Source organism: Eubalaena glacialis, chromosome 5, assembly GCF_028564815.1.
Source record: "Eubalaena glacialis isolate mEubGla1 chromosome 5, mEubGla1.1.hap2.+ XY, whole genome shotgun sequence".
In the NCBI taxonomy this organism is placed as follows: Eukaryota; Metazoa; Chordata; class Mammalia; order Artiodactyla; family Balaenidae; genus Eubalaena; species Eubalaena glacialis.
Window position 1 is genome coordinate 153,137,344 of NC_083720.1, and position 23,719 is coordinate 153,161,062.

Here is a 23,719-nt window from a genome sequence, read left to right on the forward strand (position 1 = left end):
GGGCGTTAGGGGACGCATGAACAGGCAGAACACAGCATTTTTAGGGCCGTGAAACTACTCTGTATGACACTCTATTGATGGGTTCGTTTCATTACACGTTTGTCCAGACCCAGAGAATGAACACCACCAAGAGTGAACCTCAAACGTAAACCAGGGTTTGGGGTGATGATGATGTGTCAATTGCAGGTTCGTCAGCTGTAACACATGCTGACAGTAGGGGAGGGGTGAGTGAGGGGCAGGCAGGAGATAGGGGCTCTGTCCTTTCTGCTTAACTTTTCAGTGCACCTGAAACTGCTCTAAAACATAGAGTCTATTTTTTTAAAAATTCAGTGGTCAAGGGGACTTTTAAAATATAGGAACTCTGAGTAATAAGCACTGGTTTTAAGTTTGCAATAGGATTATTCTCTGAAGATCGTTTAGACTGCTAGAGAATTCCCTGTGAAGACGAGAACCAAGGACACGTTACTTGAGCTTGGATGCGGCCACCAAAGGTCTCTGTCTCTGTTCAGCAGAAGTGCAGGCCACCTCCCCTGGGGCCCGTGTGCCCACCTGGGAGGAGGGGGGCCTCGCATCGGGCTCTGCAGAGCCTCCCGGTGGTCCTCCATCAGCTCTCGTAAAAGCAGTTCACACTAAGGCAGCAGTCGCTGCCTGGAGAGAACAAGGGTTAGATACAAAGAAAAGAGGCTCAACGGCAGGAATGTCCGTTATCAAGCAAAGGCCAATGGGCGAGAGGCTGGGGGGCCGGCAACCTGCACCTTCCGCTCACGCCACAGCGCACAGCTGCAGGCCCGACCGCCCATTCAGCAGCCCACGGAGGACAGTTCACTGTCTGCAGCCCTCGGGCATCACTTTTTAGGGTGCACGCCAAGCGTGTTCCTGCCTTAGGAGCTCTGCACTCGCTCCTCCCTCTCCTGAGAACATGCTTCCTCAAACACCCACGTGGCTTGCTCTCCAGACGAGACACTTATGACTCCCTCGGTTGCCAAGGTCCTCACGTCTGTCTGACATCCCTGGGTCCTGTTGGTTCCTGACAGACAGTCGGCATGTTGGAGCTGGAGAGGCTCAGACACCCCATCTGGTGGTCCCAGACCTGACTCTTCACTAGACCTAACCCCAGAGGCTCTGTGTGTGTGTTTGTAATGAACAAAGCTTCCCAGGCTCCACTTCCAGGAATCTGGTCCAGTGGATCTGAAGTGAGGCTCAGGAATCTACAATTTTAAGAACACATCTTTGGGGATCACCCACCCGGTCTACCACTTTAATTTCTTTTAGAAGAGAAAACAGAAATACAGAGAGATGAGGTGACCACCCCGAAGACACAGCGAGCTCCAGGGGGAGACGAGCCTGAGATCGTGAGATCAAGGCAGAGAAGATCCCCGATCAGAGGAGCTTTCCCTAAATCTGGTGCCACCTTCTACGTTCTCCCATGTTAGGGGTGACTTTTTTAAAAAAATCACTAAGTGGAAAAACTAGCTTAGCTCTACCAAGGTTTTGGTTTCTTATTTTTTTCTTTTGTTTGCCTTTGGGGAGGGTGAGGCATGAAAGTGAAAGAAAATGTCAGAGTGAGAAAAAAAAAGACCGCCTTTCAATTCACATCTGTTCTGTAAAGACCTGAGAGTAGTGTTTGTTTTTTTTTAACCTTTCTAAACTAAGAAAGATCAGAGAGTAAGAGGAGGAGCAAACCCTTCAAGACGTAAAGGACTGATGGATGGATGTACACCTGATGCGCAACATTCCACAGAAACCCGGGACCCCATAAAGGGGAGGAGCATTGCCGGGAATCCCTCGGCCGGTCCCCCTTGGTGAGCTCTGGCTGGGAGGCTAATTACAACCTCAGGCGGGTCACGGGTTATCGCTCTCACCAACTCCCACGAGGCTTGCTTCCCCTTGTTCAGCGGTTGTTCAGCTTCTGTTACTGTAACAATAAAGCGATAAGGCTGAGCCTCAGCCTGACTCACAACAGGGCTCACCAGGAGACCCAGGAGCCGTGGCCAGTTCACGAGGCCGAGCAGAGCCTGGGGAAAAGCCTTCGGCTGCTGCCCAGCGCCTGGCTGTGGACCCCAGAGCTGGAGGGACCTGCCTTCTGCCTGGGGCACTGTCACCCTCACACAGTTCTCTATGGTGACGAGTAACAAGGGCTTTACCCTGCTTGTCGTCGATACTTCTCAGAATAAGAGCCAGACAGAATGGCAGCCAGTTGGCAGCTTCGATGCAGCAGCCCCCGCACGGAGGCTGCTCTGATTCACCCCTGAGAGATGCGGCCTCAGGGAAAAGACGAATGTTCTCTGAACCTAAAGCAGCAGGACTCCGCAGCAACACCAAGTTACACTGCATTCCTGCAACCATTCACTCATCCTCAGATGACGCCTCGAAACCCCATCCATCAACCAGTGGAAACAGACTCTCTTAAGAGTCAGAGAAAACTCCCTGTGGCACAGGAAGTCAGCGAAAAGGGAAGGCAGGCAGGGAGGGCAGGGAACTTGTGGGGCAATGCCCAGGCATCTGGGAGAGTCCCCCCTGCGTCTGCAGCCCCCTGTGTTGCAGGTCACCAGCACGGGGCTGCCAGCTGGCCTGGGCGGGGCTCTGCCTGAGCCCGGCACTCAACCTGTCCGGCAGCTCCAGCTCCTAAGCAGGAAGGTTTTCACGGTGTTTCCAGGTGGAAAGCACAATGAACACCCCCCGCCCCTCCCCAACCCAGCCTGCCTGACCCTCCCTTTAGCAGCCTTTTACTAAAATCTTCAGAACCCCAAGTACCCTAAACCAAGACGGCTGTGCAATCATGGCCAGCTTATCTCTGTGAGGCGTGCACTGGGGAAAACACACCTTGGTTTCTGTATTTGTCTTCTCCTTAAGCTCCTTCCACAAACAAGCGAAGGCCCTACCTTTTTCAATAAAATCAGTTCATCCAAATCAGAGATAAATCAGAGATCTACACTCATTACTTCTGCCCCCTCCGTCCTGGTGACTGTAAAGCAGTACAACGGATCTCTTCCGAATCTAAATGTCAAGATGTGAAACTCCAGGCACCACTGACTCTGAAGGGCCGTTTCAGTTCCTCTTCGGCATGTGTGGGGTAAACTTTTCAGGGCCAAGTTGTGTCGAATTTTCTCCTGCCATCAGAGAAGCAGCAGTTCACGGATAAACTTGGCAAATCCTCCCAGAGTCCGCATATAAGCAGCCCTATGGATGTATCTAACTTGCTGGGAAAGCTGGGAAAATCAAGTTATTAGCAGCTTTAAGAAAGCAGATTGGAAGCAATTACATTTGAAGCCCAGCATTGTAGTTCAGAGTTCCCAGGTCTGAAATGTTTCATTCCACAAGAACCACAGTGGGAAGGTCGAACATTTCTCTCTCTGCCCTGCACTGCGCCAGGTCTACACCGTGCCACTGTTAGGTACCTGGAACCTCTCCACTGTGTTTGTGGAATCTTTCTCTTCACCTTTGCCTAACTGGAATATCATGAGGAGAGAAAGAAAAAGCAAAAAGAAAAAACTGCTTATCAGTGTGCTAAGACGACCACCTGAAACTGTGGATTTAAGGTAACCCAAGAGCAGAGCAGGCGTTGGGAGTCACACCTGGCTGGCTGCCACCTGACCTGGACACACGGACAACTCGCAAGCACTTGGAGCCAGATCCTTGGGGCACAAGCTCCTAACGATAATTCACTCCCCCCTGAGACCGACCCGATCCTTAGGGCACAAGCTCCTAACGATAATTCACCCCCCCCCCCGAGACCGACCCGATCCTTAGGGCACAAGCTCCTAACGATAATTCACTCCCCCTGAGACCGACCCGAGTCCTAGAGAAACTCGGGAAACCAAGCACAGTACTGCAGACAACGCACACCTTTTCAAGACTGCACAAAGGGGAAGAGAAAGTGGGAAAGGGACCAAGACAACTGGTCCAACGAGAGATGAATTCCAACTAAATGACACACACGTCACCATTGTACAGAAGTCTACAAACGTCTCAGCACCTGAGAAGTAACTCTAAAGGAAATTAAACTAAGGAAAGGAGCTAATGGATGTGGAAACTTTTTGTTAAGTTTAAAGTACTGTTTAAATAAAAATGATTAAAATCCTGCCCCAAATAGCAAATTCACTGAAAGTGAGAAGCAGAAGTTCATACTGAAAACTTTCGTAAAAGTTTTGTAAGAACTGGTGTGGCCCTGCATGTCATCTGCTCATGTGGGTGCCACCCCTGGCATCCCAAATACCTACGTGGGGAATCTAGAATTGTCTGAATAACAGAAATAGGAAATCCAGAAGGTCCTGATGTTACCCTGTACAATCTCAGAGAAGGAGAGAATTTCAGAAGTAGTCTGAACAAGCTACACAGCGGAACAGTTGAGAGTGAGACCCAGGAAAGAAGGGGACTCGCCACGGTCACATGGCTCCCGGGCAGCAGAGCTGGAATCAGGATCGGATCCAGATCAAGACTCGAGACGACTGAGTGTCAACCCACCACCGGCTCCTCCTGCCACTCAGCCGTCCTTTCTAGGTAAGAAACAGACACAGAGAGTATAAAAGTGAAACTCGTATCTGAACACTCTCATGAATCTCTGCAACTGAGTGGACAGCACGCGATTTTCAACCTATGAGCGCTTACCCTGCAGGGGACTATATACCATTTTACTAAGTTTCCATTGAAGAAATACAACAATTTTTACATGACAGAAATCATATCCTGATTATCTGTCAACCAAGAACTAACTTTATGGGATAAACAGTTTATGAGTCATAATAATTTTGAGAAAACTTCTACCAGGAAAAAAGTAGAAACATTTAAGCAAATTTAGAAACTTACTTTTACACTAATCACGAGAATCAGAGCTTACTCTTTGGCCCTCCTCACTGTCTATCTAACTAAAATTTTGGAATGAAATGCACTTCCCAAAGGATTTTTCTGTTTCACTGATATGCACTAAAATTCTTTACAAGTAGTGCTTCAATTAAGAGCTACTACTAATAAAATTAATGAATTCTTCCAAAATGGATGAAATAATCAACTTAAAAGAATACAGCAAGTCATGGAAGCAACCTAAATGCCCATCGACAGACGAATGGATAAAGAAGATGTGGCACATATATACAATGGAATATTACTCAGCCATAAAAAAGGAACGAAATTGGGTCATTTGTAGAGACGTGGATGGACCTAGAGGCTGTCACACAGAGTGAAGTAAGTCAGAAGGAGAAAAACAAATATCGTATATTAACTCACATATGTGGAGTCTAGAAAAATGGGACAGATGAACCGCTTTACAGGGCAGAAATAGAGACACAGATGTAGAGAACAAACGTATGGACACCAAGGGGAGAAAGTCACGGGGTGGTGGGTGGTGGTGGTGGGATGAACTGGGAGATTGGGATTGACATGTATACACTAATATATATAAAATGGATGACTAATAAGAACCTGCTGTATAAAAAAATAATAATAAAAAAAATCAACAAAAGTACAGAATGAAAACCAAAATAAATAAATAAGTTATATGGGCAAAAAAAAAAAAAGTATGCAATTATTGATCACCACAGATAAAAAAATAACGTGTTTTTCTTCCCCAAGAAGGTATTATTAAATTTACGGTGAAGTAATTGAGAGATACGTACCACAGAATTAGCAGGAGTTTGGAATAAACCACTATCTGCACATCAGAAAAAAAAAAGAATACAGCAAGGACAATGCTATTCCTTCGATGGGCTGCATCAGGAGCCCCGGTTCATCCCAGCGCCTTCCCCCCTTCCCGTGGAAAGGATTTTCCAGAAGAGGAAGCCCGGGCTCTCCGTCACCACCCACCTCCAGCTGGAGGCGCGCAGCCCTCCACGCACCGCCCAGACTGAGAAGCGAGGCCCCTGGCCCCGCGCCCCATCTGCCGGCGTGCTGACCCTTCGGGGCTGCGTCTCCTTCTCCCCACAGCCCCTGTGAGAGCACTGCTCAAGCGTCCATGCAGGACGGGCGGCACCACTGCCTGCAGGTGGCTCCAGCAGGGGCAAAGGAAGGCTCAGGAGGAAGCACAGGGGCAGCAGAATCCAAACAGCCGCTAGGAAGTGCCCATCCTCCACTTTTTCCATAAAGGAGAGGACGTGTCTGCACACCTACCAGCCACCCCGGGCCTGTCTGCAAACGCAAGTTTCCCATCCACACGCTTTTATCTCCCTGGTGCCCAGTGAATTACAGAAGCATTTCTCTGAGATTCTGAGATAGAACTGAAGTTTCAAACCTGTTGTCGAGTTCCGGGGGATCGGTGTCCCTTCCCACCCTGGCACACTTCCAAATCCTCGAGCGCGCAAGTGTCCCGTGCGTCTGCCCATCGCTCACACCCCCGGCTGCGTCCCGCCGGCCCCCCGGCCGGGCTGTGGTCCTGGCCGAGCAGCCGCACATCTCCCCGCAGGCCAGCCCTCTTCTGGGTGGCCCCGACTCTCCGTGTGGACCTGGAAGGTCCCGTTGTTGGAGGGTTTCCTCGGTGACCAGCTGTGCTAAATGATCCCTGCACTCCCCGTACAGATGCGGGAGGTGACACGAGCTCCCCGGCTTCAGCCTACTAATTTCCTCTTCCAGAAGTTAAAAAACAAAAACAGAACAGGAACATTCGCTTGTAACGTAAATTAAGCCCTCCGATGATTTGGGAAGTCAGACGCATCCCTCACACTGTAAAACACGCTCCCAGCAAAGCCATTACAATCTGACAAGTCCAAGTCCCACTTCCTACTTCTGTTCCTGGGTTTGTGCTCCGGTTACAAAAGACAAAAACACTCAACCGGCTGAGCAGCTCGGACTGACTCACTCCATCTGTGGCCCTGCTGGGGATGACGTAGTAGCCAATTAATTCATCACAAGACCTCTGAATATGGCTCACAGGGCTCACAGGGCTGTAAGCGAAATGCAGTGACTCGCCTTCAGCTGCAAGGTTGTTCTGACACTGGCCGCCACCCTGTGAATGGTTCTCCTGTGACCAAGTGTCAGCTGACAGGTCCTACTCTGCAACCTTGCAGAACGACCCAGAGCAAGGGAGAGAGATGGTTACCCTCAGCAGACGGATGTAGGGCTTAATGCACAGGGGGTGACATGGGGGCGGGTGGGCAGGGACGCATCCTGGCTTTAATACCAGTATAGAATTTAATTTATTTATGCAAGAAGAGTAATAATAAGCTGAGAAGCCATAAACCCTCACAACTCTTGCGCTGGATTCTTAATTCCTAAGCATATTCAAGCTGAGAGAGCCCTGAACTAGCAAAACCCAAGAACAAAAGCAGTTCAGTTTTGACTTCTGACATGAATATACTTCATCTGTAAAATGAGAATCATACTATGGTATTATATATCAATATGATATATCTGTGATATATATCACATACTTCAATATTTTATATGATAACATATTTTATATTTTTGTTATATTTTAAGAAATATATTTTATATGATATATACTTATATTTTATGAATTTATGGTATATTACATATTTCCATATGATTTTTATATGATACATATTTTATATTTTTGTTATATTTTGTGATATATATGCTATTTTATATGATATACATTTATATTTTACATATTTTATATGACATATATTGATATATCATACATACCAATATGATTTTTCCATAGTATTGTGAATTCACGGAAAAAATAATTTTTCTTTTAGAAGAAATAAAAAGCACTGGTCCTTAAAACACAGGTCAAGTCTTGATACAAAAAACTACAAGGGACTGTCCCAACTTGTTTTCCTCTTGTCATCCTGGAATCTGGCTGAAGAAAATATTAACAGAGCCCTAAAATCTGATGAACCCTCGGCTAGGTCTTTAGTTTGAGGAAATAAAATCCATACTTCATGGCAAGACAAGAAAAATTTAAACATAAAATGTTCCTCTGCCCGTGTGGGCCTCCTCGCTCCCCGCCAGCATGCGCCGTGTGTCTGCACTGACCACACCTCCTTAGGAGACTACATGCCTTCATAATCCTGTGCGCGGTCTGGATGACGCACCACTAACTCTGCGTGCAGATCTGGGTTGTGTAAACTGTCTATACCTCATCTGACGTGTAACCCTTTGTCTCACAAACGTATCTAACTGTGCCGTGACCTCTAACGGGCGGGGCGGTCCTCACAGCCTTCTGAGAGACCGTCTCCCGGGTTATAATCCTCAGGTTGGCTCGAATACAATTTTCTATTTCTTTCTTAGACCGACTATTGATTAATTTTTCATCGACAGGCTTCAGAGGGCTTTTAAGGGCCTCGACACATGGCGGCCGCATATATTTCACTCTGCAAGCGTGACGAGGTCTAACGGCCTTGTGGCAGAAGCCTCAGTTCCTCTGTAACAAACCCACAGAAGATCTTAACTACACCCTCCTCGGAGACAGAAAGACTGCAACACACCTACGATGGTGACCAGCTCCTCTGCGGCACAGGCTCAAATGACAGACAGGACCAGGTTAGGAGAAAGTGAATCCGTTTCTCCAGGGAGGGAACACATTTGGAGCTCAAGGCTTAACTTCAGCAGCCAAGGTGAGCTCACGGGTTCCTCTTTTTTTCCTCTGAACTATGTGGAAAACCACTTCCGCCTTTTCACACCAGAGAGCACCTAAGCAGCTCTAACCTGCCCACCTCGGCCCAGGCAGCCCAGCAAGCAGAGGCCAGAAGGAAGTCCCTGCACCATCACGCCCACCTGACAGGCGGCCCAAGCAAGGCCCCAGGCGGATGCCTCCAACTCACCGGGGCCTGACTTGCCTTGTCTAAAATCACAGCAGAAATGAAAGCATCGTTCCATGCTGATGGGGCAGGGCCTTTAAAAATGCCCAAGTAGCTAGATTCTATAAAATCTGTAGAGGAAACACTGGGGGAACACATCCCACTTTCTATGTGTAAAAAAACAAATTCACTTTTAAAACTCCAGTCTCTAAAAGTTATTTATCCAGGCCCTGATGAAAGGACATAAACCCTTTCTAAATACATATTCTGGACATACACCTTCCTACCAGTTAGCTGCAAAGCTGTTCAATCATTCCAACATTTTACATCTTCCCAAGGCTTCAAACACTGCTATAAAAATGCAATTGTATCCCCTATCCAGACGATGCGAACACTTTTAAACGACAAGAATAATAAGAAAACGACAACATGGTTACAAAGGACATTTGGATGAAATAAGGATGGAACTGCATTGGGAAAGAATCCCGTTAAACAGAAACTGAGCTGACTGGCATGGGAAACTCTAACCCAAACTCAGCCTTCAACTAACATGCAAGGATGAGCAAGGGAAGGAATCAGGATGGTCCCCTGTAGTCTTCGTATCGAGACTTAAGCTGTGTTTTAGTGACCGGTGCTTTTCCTTTCTTTATCAGTGTTTCTCCCTAACTTCAGCCAGCACAGCTTTAGCCTCCTCTTCCCTCGTAGGTGGTGCTCAAACGTCACAGGCTCCTAAGTGCCCAGTGCTGGGCCAACCTCACTCCCAGTTTCCAATTCTGCAGATCCGGGGTGGAATCTGAGAACGTGATTCTAACTAGTTCCCAGGAGCTGCCGCTCCTGGCCTGGGAAGCACCTGCGGGAGAAACACTTCCCCAGTGAACATCCCAGCTTCCCCGTGAAGACGTCCTGGGCTTGAATTCTGCCGTGATCTTCTAAAAACACACTTCTAACACTTAACACATAACTGCTTGGCAGTAGAGAAGTGTATGCATCTTATGAACCTACCCAGATCATACATTCTTTGAGGCTAAAAACTGGGTCTTGACGTTCCCTCTGTGCAGCTCTCACACGTGACCTTTTAATTGGGTCAGCACCACTGAGTATTTACATTAAAACTAGGGCATGAATGCAGCCACAAAAAGCTGCCTGCCTCTTGACAGTGTATTCTGACCAGAGGGCGCCGCTCGCGCTCAAACTCTCCCTCTCTCTCTTACTTAGCGCAGCAAAAGTTCCTTTAGAAGCTTTAACATCTTGCGTTCACTCCAATCAACGTGACGCGTGCTATTTTACCATTTAACGTTTCCGTTTAATGTTTCCCCCTTAAGAACCCTAATTCCACAGTCCAAAATCTGATTGTATGGAATAAAGTAGAGATGTACATCAAAACCACTACCACTGTACTTAAAGGGGATGCCACAATGTGGCTCTAAACTTCTTTACATTTAAATGGGAGCTTTAAAACTTCTTCAGTAAATGGAGAAACAAGTAATAATGATACGGTCACATCCGCTCTTCTGAGACACGAGAGCAGTGCATGGGGTAGGTGAGAGAAAGGTAACGTCCTGTTCAACCTTGACCCCGCCTCCCGTGACCTCCTTCTTCTCTTTCCTGAAACGGAATCCTCCTCTCCCACGGGCTCCATTGCTCGTTACCACGCTGGATGCCCTGCTTGTCCACAGAGGGTAACACGCAGGCGACCATTTACCGTGGCCCCTCCTCATGGTCAAGCTCTCCATCTCCCCACGCAGCTCAGCCGGGCTCACACGCTGGGAGGAGGGTCCCCGGTCACCCGCTGGCCCCGGCAGCCCACCTGCAGCTCTGCACGCCGGCTGGAGCAGCTGCCGCCCTCACGGACACCCCCCCCCCCGACAGGCGATCTGTGCCACAGGTTGGAAGGGAGGAAGGAGCAGCGTGGCGGTGTGAACCCACGGGCCAGGTGTGCAGAAGGCAGGCTCCTGGTTCAGGTCTGTGAGCTGCATCTGCCCCGCTTCCAACCTCACAGCCCAGGACTGGACCGAATGGTCCCGGAGAAGAGCAGAAGCGCCATTCAGACCACACGAGGCAGGTTCCTGGCACTCAAGATCCTGGTCCAAGGCAGGATCTCTCTCCAGTCCTTCCAGCGTGGCGCTCCGGGGCCACCTCCAACCCCCAAGACGTGGCGGCTAAGGACAACTCCATCTGCATCCCTGACTTAGAGTTGGGAGAATTAAAGTGTCACCCTTCAGGTGACAAAAAAGTGATCACTGTGTGTAAAGAAAAATCAACTCAAAAACCACAGCTGAGATGTGGGTTTGCAGAGAGAAAAAACGAAGGCCTAACACAGTGCCCCCAAAAGTCCAGTCTCATCAGTCTTATCGAATGACTCTCCCTCTGCCTCTTCACACTACCTTGATGAAAAGAAGGGAAGCATGAACGGAGAGGAGGGGTGGCAGGCAGAGTTCAGGACCCACAGCCGCGGCAGCGGACCCTCTGATGGGCTCATCCCCTCCCTCCCTAATGCCTTTCCCACACCCAGGAACGACTGAGAGCAAGCCCTCCTACCAGTGGCTCTCGAAGCGCGGTCCCCATCAGGAGACAACAAGAAAGTTACAGGATGCTGGTCAACTCTTTCTTGATCTGGGCACTGCTGCTGTGAGCATGCAGCCAGCAGAATACGTACATTTCCTGTCTGTATATTCTCCTTCAGTATGAAGTTAAAAACATGCCTCCAACAAACACATGAAAGGACGCTCAGCGTCACTAATCATCAGAGAGATGCAAATCAAAACCACCATGAGGTACCACCTTGCATCGGTCAGAACGGGCATCATCAGAAAGTCTACAAACAAGAAATGCTGGAGAGGGTGTGGAGAAAAGGGAACCCTCTTGCACTGCTGGTGGGATTGTACACTGGCGCAGCCCCTACAGAGAACAGTATGGAGGTTCCTTAAAAAACTAAAAATAGAGCTTCCGTATGATCCAGCAATCCCACTACTGGGCTTATATATCCGGAGAAAAGCATAATTCGAAAAGATACATGCACCCCAATGTTCACTGAAGCACTGTTTACAAGAGCCAGGACATGGAAGCACCCTAAATGTCCATTGACAGAGAAATGGATAAAGAAGATGTGACACATATGTACAAGGGAATATTACTCAGCCATAAAAAAGAATGAAATAACGCCATTTGCAGGGACATGGATGGACCTAGAGATGATCATACAAAGTGAAGTAAATCAGACAAAGACAAATATTATACGATATCACTTATATGTGGAATCTAAAATATGACACAAATGAACTTGTCTACGAAACAGAAACAGACTCACAGACATAGAGAGCAGACTTGTGGTTACCAAAGGGGAAGGGGGGAGGGGGAGGGATAAATTAGGAGTTTGGGATTAATAGATACACATTACTACATATAAAATAAACAATGAGGACCTACTGAATAGCAGAGGGAACTACAGTCAATATTTTCTCATGACCTAAAAGGGAAAAGAATCTGAAAATGAATACATATAAGTATGTATAAGTGAATCACTTTGCTGTACACCTGAGACTAACACAACGCTGTAAATCACCGACACTTCAATGAAACAGTAAGTTAATTAAATTAAATAAAAGTATCAAATTGGAAAAAAGAAGGCCTCCTGCCGGGCTAGAGCTATGGACTCAGGCAGGGGGAGGCAGCACGCTTCCGGAGACAGATGCGGGACGAAGACCACGGCTGCCAGGACGTGGCTGCTTGAGCCTCGGCCCACCCTCAGGACGGCAGTCGGTGTGCGGCGCCCCCCGGACCTGCGGAAGCCCACCGGACGAGCTCGCGCTCGGGCAGCCCGCGGCGCGCAGCCAGCCACGCGGGCAGCGACAACCCGCTGGCTCGCGTGTCGCCGGTCACAGGGAGTGAGCGGCACTGATTTCTGCAGCAGACGGGCCAGCCGGGACTCGGGGCACCCTCGCCAGTGACGGGGGAGCTATGCCTCCCCCCACCCCGCCTCGGTCCTCGGTCCTCAGGGGCGGACGTCGCCTCCTCCATCCAGGAGGGGGCTGGATGTCCCCGGCTCGACAGTCACGTCCGAGTCTCTCTCCTCCAGCTCTGACCCCGGCCCCGACACGTCCGGATTCTCACTAACTCAGTCCCGGTCCGTGCGCTGCGGCGCCCAGGTCTCTCGTGGGGCGCCTTGCCGGCAATGAACCCTGCCCCGAGAGCAGTCCCCGCGCAGGAGCCCCCCTCCCGGGCACTGCTCCGCCCTCCTCTCCCGACCTACGAGCTGAGGCTCGGACTCCTAAACAGAGGGACTTTGACCCATACCAAGTTAGATGGAATGGACAATAAAATCAACCAATATGGCTGCTTTGATTTAAAATGAGGAAGCAGCTGAGAGAGAACTGAGCTTTCAGATTCAGATAAAAGTTACTTGAAAGTCCACAGTTCTGTGCCGTCCCGATCATGATCCGGATTATTCCCACTCCCGCATCCCCGGACTCTGAGGACAGAGCACGCAGCACCCAGCACGGAAAAGGCTCTCAGCCACTGAAAGAATGAATGCATGTGTCAAAGAATGAATGCAGAATTCATGAAATCTGTGAAACACAGAAAAATTCTTATCTTACAAAGCCGAATAAAAAGAACAGGATACAACACAAAATGGTGGAGGCACTTTGATAACTAGCGTGAGTTCAGAAAACCAAATGCAGAAAAAGGAACTAAAAAGAAACATCAGAATAGCTGTGCGTAGCGAGACTCAGAATGCTTTTCCTGTTACAATTCTCCATTTTCCATTTTCCAACAATAGCTATGCATTATTCACAAACCATGGGGAAAACGACTTCACGTTTTTAAACTCTTGCTGCCAAGCCAGTAATGATCACTTCACTTCTCTGTTCTGTAACAATTCTGCGGGCTTTATTGTAAGGAAATTGTCAGAGTCAAAACAATTTCAGATGGCTGGAAGGAAAAGCAAAGCACGTGCACCGTGAGACTGCTCTACTACTCACACAGCTTTTCCTTCTGTGTGATTGCTACCGCTAATATTTACATAAGCCAGCAAAAGTAGAGAGCTGCAGCTATAGACTCTTTTAAAACACCTAACTAAAAACAAAACTCCCCAATTTCCCTTTATTTGGAGGCTCAGCTTAGTACCTAGCAGCAGTACAACGTGCATTAACAATGAGACGATTTTCAAGCTGCACACAAGGAAAGGGAAGGTGAGACTCCAGGAGATCCCCAACCTTGTTAAGTGAAAAGGTGGCTCTGAGGAGGGGGATCACCGTAAAACTGGGGCTCTAACTGCTTCGTATCTAAGCTTTAACAGGAAGAGAGAGGGCAGCCAGGCTCGCTAATGCCAGGTCAGAAGGCTCTTTGGGGTAATACTCTCCCCCCGCAGGAAGGAGCATTGCTTATTTTGCCATCCCAGTGAAGTGATTCACTCTTTCTGGAGTCAGCCAGATAACCGGCAATTGAGATAAACGCTTTCATCACTTTTCTTAGGCCCAGTATCAGACCTCAATCTACAACCCTCCCTCCCTATGACTTTTACAGCCCGGCCCACCCCCCCCCACCCCGTTTCTCAGAAATTAATGACAACCACGACACCCACACACAGGATTACTTTTAAGACTTCCAGAAGTTAGAAACATACTGGCGACAACAGATTACACAACTTTTAAAGTTTAACTCTGACTTCGGGCCAGGCTGCCACTAACGTGTGGACCTGAGCAAAGTGTCAGCGGTCCGGGTCGGGGAACAGGTTCGGGGCTGAGCTCCAGGGCTGGGGCGTCGGCCCGGGAATCACTCCCTGCAAAGCATGTGACCGGGGCACACGGTGACACCGCGGCACACGGTGACACCGCCCTGAAGAGCAGCTGCAGAAATTCCTGTCCAGCACGGCGCCTCACTTGACTTATTAGACCTCAAGCAGCTCTGCGGGACGGCCAGTTTTCAGGGGTCCAATCTCTCCATTCAAAACTGCCTTAATTCTCACCCAAACTGTGTAACTCACGAGAAGTAAGTTTCGAGAAATACCTAGGAAGGGGCTCCCCGTCTGTCTCCGTCTCTCTTCCGTTGAACATATAGCTATAACATCATTAAACTTTTCCACTGATGCTTTGAAGCAAATGTTGGATTGCTCAGGGTACAACGCAGAGCTGTACGGGCAAAGGCATGTCCTAATGTGCTGTCCATATTGAGACACGGCAGCTCACACCCCCAAGCCACAGCCGAAGCTCCAGCCCCCTTGGCTGAGCACACAGACCCCCTGCAGTAAGCCCTCCCATCGTTCTGGAGCTCCTCACAGGCCTTGTTCTACTCAGGTAAACTACACGCCTGTGTCCCACACTGGACTGGTCTCTGATCTCCCTGGAGAAGAATTCTGTGGTGAAAAGGACTTTCCCCCCGCCCACTCTCTCTTACATTTATAACATTTTTAAAAACGCTTTGAAGCATTTATGATATTTTAAAACATTTATAACATGGGGACACAGCTATTTATCTCACAGAGGAATAAAGAATTCAATCAAATTACTGTTAATGGTATCACACCACCAACAACTATTATTATTCTAACTATTATAGCCATTGGGATAATTCTGGAATTACTAAACCGTGCTGTAATGAAATGAACCACCAAATGAGATTAAAAAAAATAAAAAACAATTGACACTCTTCTACAATTTATAAAGATAATCTCATTGGTTTTGCAGAATAATTTGTGACCTTGCCTTGGAAACATGCTATCTAAAGACGAGGGCTCCATTCATTCACCCTTCCAGACGCGGACGCGCCAGGCCCCGTTCAGGATGCTGACGACACAGAGGAAAGTGGAATGAGTGTGGGAACAGTCTCGAAGCAGGTGTGCGATGGTGTGACGGGGCCGTCCGTGTCCTGGGGGGTGGGAGGGGGAGAGAGGGTCTTCCTAGAAGTACCCGGAGTACCCAGGCCCGGTCTCCCCTCCCCACTGGTGATACGGAAGCTAGGGAGGGAGGTAACGCACGTGGCGCACGTGGTGCTCCTGGCCCCCTCCTGACGTCCCCCCCTTACCCCCCAACCATGGAAACAGGGCAGCTGCATCACCTCCCCGGCTACACCTCGTCCAAGCCCCGGGTCCGCCAGGACTATTCCAACAGCTTTCTTACTGGCATCCCTCCCATTCTTGGCCGGCTACAAATCCAGTCAATGGCATAGTCGACGTACACAGCAGAGTAAAGGTAATGAGAGTAATTCAAGGAACCCTACTAGAGATTAGGTTAAGAGTAAAGTTAGTGACAGAAGGTGCTTCTAGCCTGTTCTTCTTCGGTCTGGCTTAACAGAGACGCAACAGCAATACCACCGTAACAGAGCTAAAATGAAAAGCTTCTCATGTTAAGTTTATCACTGGCAAATTAAATGCACCAGGGTCCCCAAGCGCTCTGAGAGCTCTCCCAGCCACAGAGACTGAGAGGGCTGCTTGGGAGTCGACAGCAGTCAGTTATGGGCAGGGAGAGCTGGGAAAGGGTACGAGCTCTGAGTCAGCAGACGCGCCCCTCCTCCGAGTCAGTTCCTCACGACGAGGCTGGGGACCGGGAGGCCCAGCACCCATCACGGTCGGTGGGTGTCACATGGGGAGAAGGACCGCAGCCTGCGGGGCACGGGGCTGTGTCCGGCTCCGGCCCCATCGCTCAGGGGCCATGTGACTGAGCCTCAGTCTCCTCAACTGGAAATAAATGGTGATGATGAAACTCACTGTGCCCGCCAGGAGGGTGGTAAGGCCGCTCGCCGTGAGCGTGCGAAAGCCCCCTGAGAAGCCGTACCGCTCAGGCAGAGGTGGTGCGTCCTGTGTTCCGCACACCCATCCAAAAGCACTCACTGTCCTGTCTGAGCGGCTGAGCTCACGGATGACTGCACTGCATTTATACAACACGAAGCCAAGAGAAATAACTTCGGCCACAATGACATCTGGCAAATCATAATTTTATCCGAGACAGTCCGTCGCCTCCCACCCGCCTCCTCAAACAGGGCCAAGTCTCTGGAAGCTGCAGGCGATTAAGCCTTCCAAAGCAAACTCACTGCAGAGCCCCTCGGGAACGATAAGCTCTAGAACAAATTAGTGCAACAGCTGGGAAGTGAAATCTATGAAATCATTAGCTTTCGAGCGAACATAAGGCACTCTTTCTTCCACGGATCAGTTCCTTTTCCAGCTCCTGGGTCCCTTCCACCACCCCGACTGCCCCCCCTAAAACACCCTGTGTGCCTAACTCTCCGAGTCAAAGCCTCCGGGTTCTTCCAGGACCCAAACCCAGGGCCATCTATCCTGTAAACGCTCCCCACAAGGACCCTTCTCCTGAAGATGCTCCAACATCTACAACGGGAAGACAGGACTCACCGACACACAGAGGCCCCGAAGGAGGCTGCCTGTTTCCAGCAGCTCAGAATCCCTCCGACGACCTTGCTGTAACCTCCCCTCGGCCGCACCCTGAGCCACGGCCCCTGCGTCTCACACAGGGCGATGGTCCCGCTGCTGGCCACGCACAACCCCCGTGAGAGAACACACGCGAAAGTGGTGCTTACTCAGAGTGACCCTGAATCTGCACCTGGTAATAAACAGCTGTCAGACTGCAGTGCTTTAGCTGCTACACGTCAGGTATTACTCTCTCCCCAGCAGGATGTTAGAACGTCCGCTACGAGCTTCTGAACCAGATGATGAGCTTCTTGAGGACGTGAGCACCACGGCTTTCATTTCTTTTGTGTTTCGCTTGTGTGGCTAAAAGCTAACGCCCAGCAGAGAGAAGGCACTCGGAAAGCGGTTCTGAAGTTAGAAATAACCCCTCTTCAGTCATACTCCCTAAGGCTGCCTCACACACAGCTGTTCCCCCAGGTTCCGAAAACAGTCTCTCTCTCAGGGACAAGGAAACCTCATTATGGCTCAAGGCGGCATAGAGTCAAATGCTCCTGTGATAAATAATTACGCATTTAAAAATCCCACTGGACTTAGTCCAAAACATGAGCTAACGCTAACATTTATTTCAGTTGCGGTCCCCCCAGTACAAGTGAATGTTGACTGTGACACCGAATTACACAAGAATTTCCACAAGAAAAGAGCAAACTTCTTAGGGAGAATTGTTTCTCCGCAGAGAGATTTTTCGTCTTCACGACAGTACTCCTTTTGTTTACAAGAGCTACATTCAGGTACACTGGCAACTTCCACGGAATTACAAACACAAGTGGACCTAAGAATTTGGTCTTTAGAAGTAGTACCATGGAACTGCGTTTCCAATTATTCTTAGAAATTCAAAGGGGGCAATGAAACACTGTCCCGCAGAAATTTACGGGGAGCCACACGTACACTTTAAAATTTTCTAATACTCACATTTGAAAAAGCACAAAGACGAAATGGACCAAACGTGAATTTTACCCTCAGAGCACAGCTCCGTTCGGGCTGGCCCCAGGCGGCCGGTGGCCGCAGCTCCAGACATCCCCGAAGGAGAATGCCAGCGGCGTGGACGTGTCCCACCGGCGGCTCCTCCACCTCCAGCCCGGAGCAAAGTTTGGCAGGAAACCCGGCGCAGGGCAGGGGGGACGCGAGGAAGGCCGGGCTTGCGCAGGAACCTCTCAGAGCATCAGAGGAAGCTGCTCAGCCCCAGCCCTCGCAGGAGAACCCAGGGGAGCTGCTCCCTCCGTACCGAACCACAGGGTGCCTGCCGCCAGCCTCGGGCTGGGCCAGCAACAGCCGCAGGACAGGGGAACTGGGAACGGAGGGGCCGTGGGCGCCGGCAGAGGACGAGGGAGCTGCAAGCGAGACCTCCCGCCGCTCCGCGGAAGGCGGAGCATCTCAAGACCGGTCCTCACTCCCTCCCCGCCCCGCCCCCCCAACCTAACGCGCACACCTGGCTGACTCTGGGTCCCCGTCCCGCCCGCCCGGCAAAGGGGGCGGGGCTTGTACGCCGGAGCAGCACGCGTGTCTGTGCAGCGAGACCCCGCCCCTCCTCCGACGCCTGCAGGGGCCTCTAAGCAGCCGCGTCTACACCGCGACTTCGCCGGTTCCCGATCTCGCCTCGGGGCGCGTGGAACCTCTGGGAAGGCGCCCACGGCCGCACGCGGGGGCCCTGGCATCGCCTCCGCACCCGCGGGCAGCCGGCGAGGCCGGGCGTGCTGTGCCGCGGGCGCTGCCTCCCCGTCTGCCCCGCAGCCGTCCAGGCCCACCCTCCGTCGACAGCATCCGCCGCGGTCTCCCCGTGCCGGTCCATCCGGGCTTCGCTTCTTTACCTCCAAGCCCTACCAAGCTTGGCTCTGACGCCACGTCGTCAGTCCTTCAGCCGGAACAACCCCACGGCTCACTCCAGGAGCTGCGGCCCACTCTCCGCCTCCCGGCGCCGGCCGGCGTCCTCCGCGGTGCACGCGCGCTCTACACGCCCCAGGAGGACGGACTTCGCCAGCGGGAACCGCTGCTTCGGGGGAAATACAGGGTCTGGCCACAGGCCTTTCATCGGCCCATGAGCACTTAGCCTTGTTTCACGTGCGGTGCTGTCACTGCACAGGCGCCGTTGCTTCCTTCACAGTGAACTCGCAGCCCACAGCGCCAGAGCGCAGGCCGGCTCGCAGCGCATCCGCACGCCTTCTCCGCCGGGCCGTGCTGCCTGGGCACACTGGACAGCGCGCCGGCACCATGCTTGGGGCCGTTTCCACAGCCACGTCACCAGCGAAGAGCACAGCGATGCGAAGAGAAACCCACCTCGACAGGAAACAGGCTGCCAAGAGGGCGTGTGTCTGCAGCGAAGGCAAGCGCTACCCCTGCCCTCGGCTGGGAGGTGCACGTCGGGCGGCGGCAGGATTCTGCCAGCCTTCCCGCGGCCCTGATCCACCATAAAAGCGGCCCGAGCGCTGATCTGAGGGTCACAAACCAATTTCAGGGAGTAGGCGAGCTTGCGCACACGGAATCCACGAGTGACGGGGAACGACCGCCTGGCACCCGGGCCGGCTTCCAGGACCACTCCCTCTGCCCTCCGCAAGCTCCAGAGAAGCAGCTCGTGTCTCTGTCCTCCGGGGGTCCCAGAGACCGCCCCCCCCCCGCCCAGGTGCGGGGCGAGTGCCAGTTAACCAGAGCCCTGCCCACAGTCCCCTGCGCCTCCTCTGGCGAAGGAGACGGACCAGCAGCCCCTGCTACCTGGGTCTCAGTGTCTGTGACCTGCTCAGGCCCCATCAGGTGCCCACACACACACCTGTCACCCACGCGCAACCCTTCCGTGTAAGGCCCGCAGAGCACAGAAGATGGCAGACGGGCGCGGCCCTCACGGTTCACCCCACACAACGCAAGGGGCGCGTGGGACGCGGAGCCGGAGCACAAAGGGTCACCACCGAGGTCGGCGTGACGGGCGGGGCTGGGAGGCCCTGCGCCCTGTGAGCCGACGGGAGGCGGTGACTTTCCAAAAGCATTTCCTGCATCTGAACCGTCGCTGGTTACAACTGGCAAAACGCCTAGTATTTGCAAACGCACCAACAACGAGAACTCCCTACGGGCTCTCACTGCAGAAGAAACGTCTGAAGCCTGGAGTCCCTGGGGACCCTGAACAGAAAACGAGGTCAGAGAGGAGACTGGAAGCAACTCAGCCTGAGGGTCTGGGGAGGAACCGCCAAGTCCTGCAGGAAAGGCCACGTCCCATCCACTGCCACTGCCTCCCACCGAACACTCCCCCCACACTGTCCAGCTCCCCGAGTCAGGTCTGCAGGGAACTAGCGGACACATCTGAGTCACGCGAACTTGGCTTTCACTTTTAGTAAATCATCTGCAGATGAGATGGAAGGACAACAAGGATTTAAAAACTATGAGCTCTCCCAGAGTTCTTCACTGTCTATTTAAAAGGTGTTAGGAATTTTTTTGTTAGTTTGCTCCACAAAATGCCTGACTAGGGTTTGCATTTACCATGGAGTTGATTTTTTTCCCCCAGTTCTACTGAGCTATAATTGACATATAACATTGTATTAGCTTAAGGTGTACAACATAATGATTTGACATATGTATATATTATGAAATGATGACCTCAATAAATTTAGTTAACGTTCATCACCAAAAAAAAAAAAAACAAAAAACAAAAAAACTATGAGCTCAAATATCAAAACGACTTATATATATGTTTAGCATCTAACTCTCCAAACGGAAAGATAAAAAAATAATCTAAGAAAGTGCTGGAAAAAAAAAAAAAACCCTCAAAAATGAACGCATCTACCAAGCTTACAGACCTTGGTCACATAAGAGACATTTATTGGGCGCTTCTGTAAGGCCCCCGGCCTCTGCCGCATGGCACACTGTTAACTCCTGTTACGCCTGTTACAACGGAACCGTATGGAATGAACCTTCGTGGCCTTAACTGGTCAGGGCAGTGCTGGGCCTCATTCACCCCTGTGTCTGAAGAGGTCGCTGTACCTGGAATGTGGAAGACGTTCAACAGATGCTTCTGAATGGAGATTTACTGTGCAGGGTCCTGTAAGTTCACTCATGACGTTCAGAGCTCAGAACGCACGCCAGAGGCATCATTATAAGAGGTGGTCAGAGTACTGGCCATCCTGCCAACCCCCCTGTGACATACCCATTGTTCTAAAAACGCATGAACTAGCTGCTCTCCGAAACAGAACAGCATCTTTACCATCTTAACTATGTGAAAGTCACTTCCACGTGGTAAGAGCCTGCTGCTTCTCTCTCTCTCTCACCCACCCCAGTCCTGCCCTTCTGGAGGCTGAGGGCCGGGCAGGGTGGCAGAGACTCTCAGACCCCGGGGCTGGGAGCACCTGTGGAAGGCGGCGCGGCTTAGAGAAGAGGGATGAACGGAGCTGGGCTGCCGTGAGCGCGTCCGGTCCCTCGAGCTCTGGGGGCAGCTCAGGGAGGTGTGAGAGACACACACAGAGACGCAGGAGCAGTGACAAGGCGGCCAGGGGCTTGGGAAGGCAGAGGGACAGCGCTCGCGGCCCCTACTGGCAGAGGCGCAGGTAAACGCCCCTCATGAGCTTCCCGGCAGGGGCTCTGGGGGGTTCCGTCCACCTCCCGGGACACCAGTCCCAGCCGAGGGTCACGCCCAGTGGGGGGCAGCACCGCACGTGGGGACCGCTCGCTGCGCTAACCCGGCCTGGCACGGTACCGCGCTCCCACCGTCTCATCAGCAGGGATTCTATCCCCACCTGCAGATACGCAGAGACAGAAAGCAACCCACCCAGAGTCACACAGCGGATGAGACGAGGTGGGACAGGCGCGCATGCGCGTGCGCACACGCACGCACACGCTCGTAATCGCACCCGGCGGGCCACACGGACAGTGCTCAGAGCAGTGGGCGTGCGCGGCCCGTCACCACCAGGGCGGGGCAGGTGGAGGAAGGCTGGACACACTCAGAAGCGGACCCTGTCCTACCAGTGGCTCTGCCCGGAAAGCCCAGCCTGCAGCTGGTCTTCGCTTTCCACCACCGCCCCTGAGATCCGAGAGATCACACAGCAATTGATCGCCGGTATCACTCTTCTTAGTGGGCCGAACCTCCAACGGCTTTGAACAAAGGAATCACGGCGGCCCAGCGAGCCCCTTCCTCGCCCCCTTGCCCCTAAGAAAGGCATTATTTTCACCGAGAACACCCCACCACGGGGTGGCTGCCAGGGCAAAGCCCCATCTCCGCCCCCGCAGCAGAAAACGCTTCTCTCTCGTTACTTCCGGCCAGAAACTCTTCTCCTCTTGCATCAGCTTTTCCTTCTCCATTGTCTTCATTCTTGACTAAGGCCAAGTGGCTTCCAGGCTACACGGTGCCCAGAGCGTGCCTAACGGCCGACAGAACCCCCGAGCACGTGTTTAGAGCCGGGTGGGGCGGCCGTGACCACAACGAGGGGATGCCAGACCTGGCCAGCGCGGACCTGGCGCTCCCCTCGAGTCCAGCCTGCTCCAGCCCAGTGAGTGGAGCCCACTTTAACCTTGGCTCCGAGGACACGGCACCTCTCCCAGGGGCCTGTCCGTATGCACCACCTCTTCCCCAGGGATGAAGTGCCCAAAGCAGCAAAGTCCCAACCCCAGAAGCTCCCAAAAGAACCCCAGGCCCAACCAGGAGGCGGTCTTTTCTATCACGTCTCTCCTCGTCCAAAGCCCCCAACGAAAGCTAAGCAGCTCTTCACAGAAGGGAAGGAAAGCTGAGTCGAAGGCATTCTGCTTACAGGGCCGTCGCTTATTCATTTATTCAAATGTGCCTACATATGTGTCGTGCGCCGTATCCCCCCATGAACACACGGACGCGGCACGTCACCCCGACCCTGCGGGGCCGTGGCAGAGTCAGGCACAGGCAACGACGACCCAGCAGGATGGGGTGCTGAGTGCAGTGATGAGCACAAAGCAGCCGGGGCTATCCTGTCCCCTGGGGAGTGGGTGCCCCAGCCCCGGAGCACTTACCAAGGGCCAGGCGCTGCTCTCACTCTGCAAGGGCAACCCCACGTCAACCTCATGGCCGCGTCACCAAGCGCTCGCTATGCTTCCCACTATACCGACGAGAAAGCAGCAGCCCAGCACAGAGGGGCTCAGGAACGCGCGCAGGATCACACGGCTGCATGACGGTGACGGCAGCAGGACTGCAAAGCCGAGGTCTGGTTGTGGAGCCCACGCCCGCTCTGGCCCCGTACTAGGTAGGAGCCGGTGGGTTAGAGGAGGAGGACGAGGCAGGCCCAGGCAAGGAGAGCTTTACAAAGGGAACACCCGGAAGTGCTGGAGGAACCGAGACAGGTTCACTCTGACTCAGGTAAGAAGGAGGGGGAAGAGCACGGAGAAGTGAGACCGGCCCAGCCACGTGGAGGAGTCCAGGCCTGACTCTTGAGGGTCACAGGTTACAGCACTGAGCACCTCAATACCAGACAAGAGCACAGATCTCACGTTCAATGATGCACAAAAGAATGCATATTTACAATGATTAAAAATTATAAAATGCATTTTAGTTACAAATTCATAACAATTTTTAATAAGTGCAAAACGGAACTGCTACAAACAATACATGCTGGAGAGGGTGTGGAGAAAAGGGAACCCTCCTACACTGTAGGTGGAATGTAAACTGGTGCAGCCA

General features: G+C 51.8%; 1 protein-coding gene across 3 annotated transcripts in view; it reads right to left on the bottom strand.

The window, feature by feature from the left end:
- Window positions 1-23,719, bottom strand: part of FNIP2 (folliculin interacting protein 2) — a 120,373-nt gene that overhangs the window by 78,369 nt on the left and 18,285 nt on the right. For 2 of the 3 annotated variants that reach the window (XM_061192654.1, XM_061192653.1), the window contains exon 1: window positions 6,224-6,591. The exons of the other annotated variant lie outside the window; for it this stretch is intronic. In XM_061192654.1, the coding sequence (XP_061048637.1) occupies window positions 6,224-6,384 (161 nt within the window). In that variant the 5' untranslated portion in view covers window positions 6,385-6,591. Of the gene's footprint in view, window positions 1-6,223; window positions 6,592-23,719 lie in introns of those variants that run through there. 3 annotated transcript variants of the gene reach the window in all.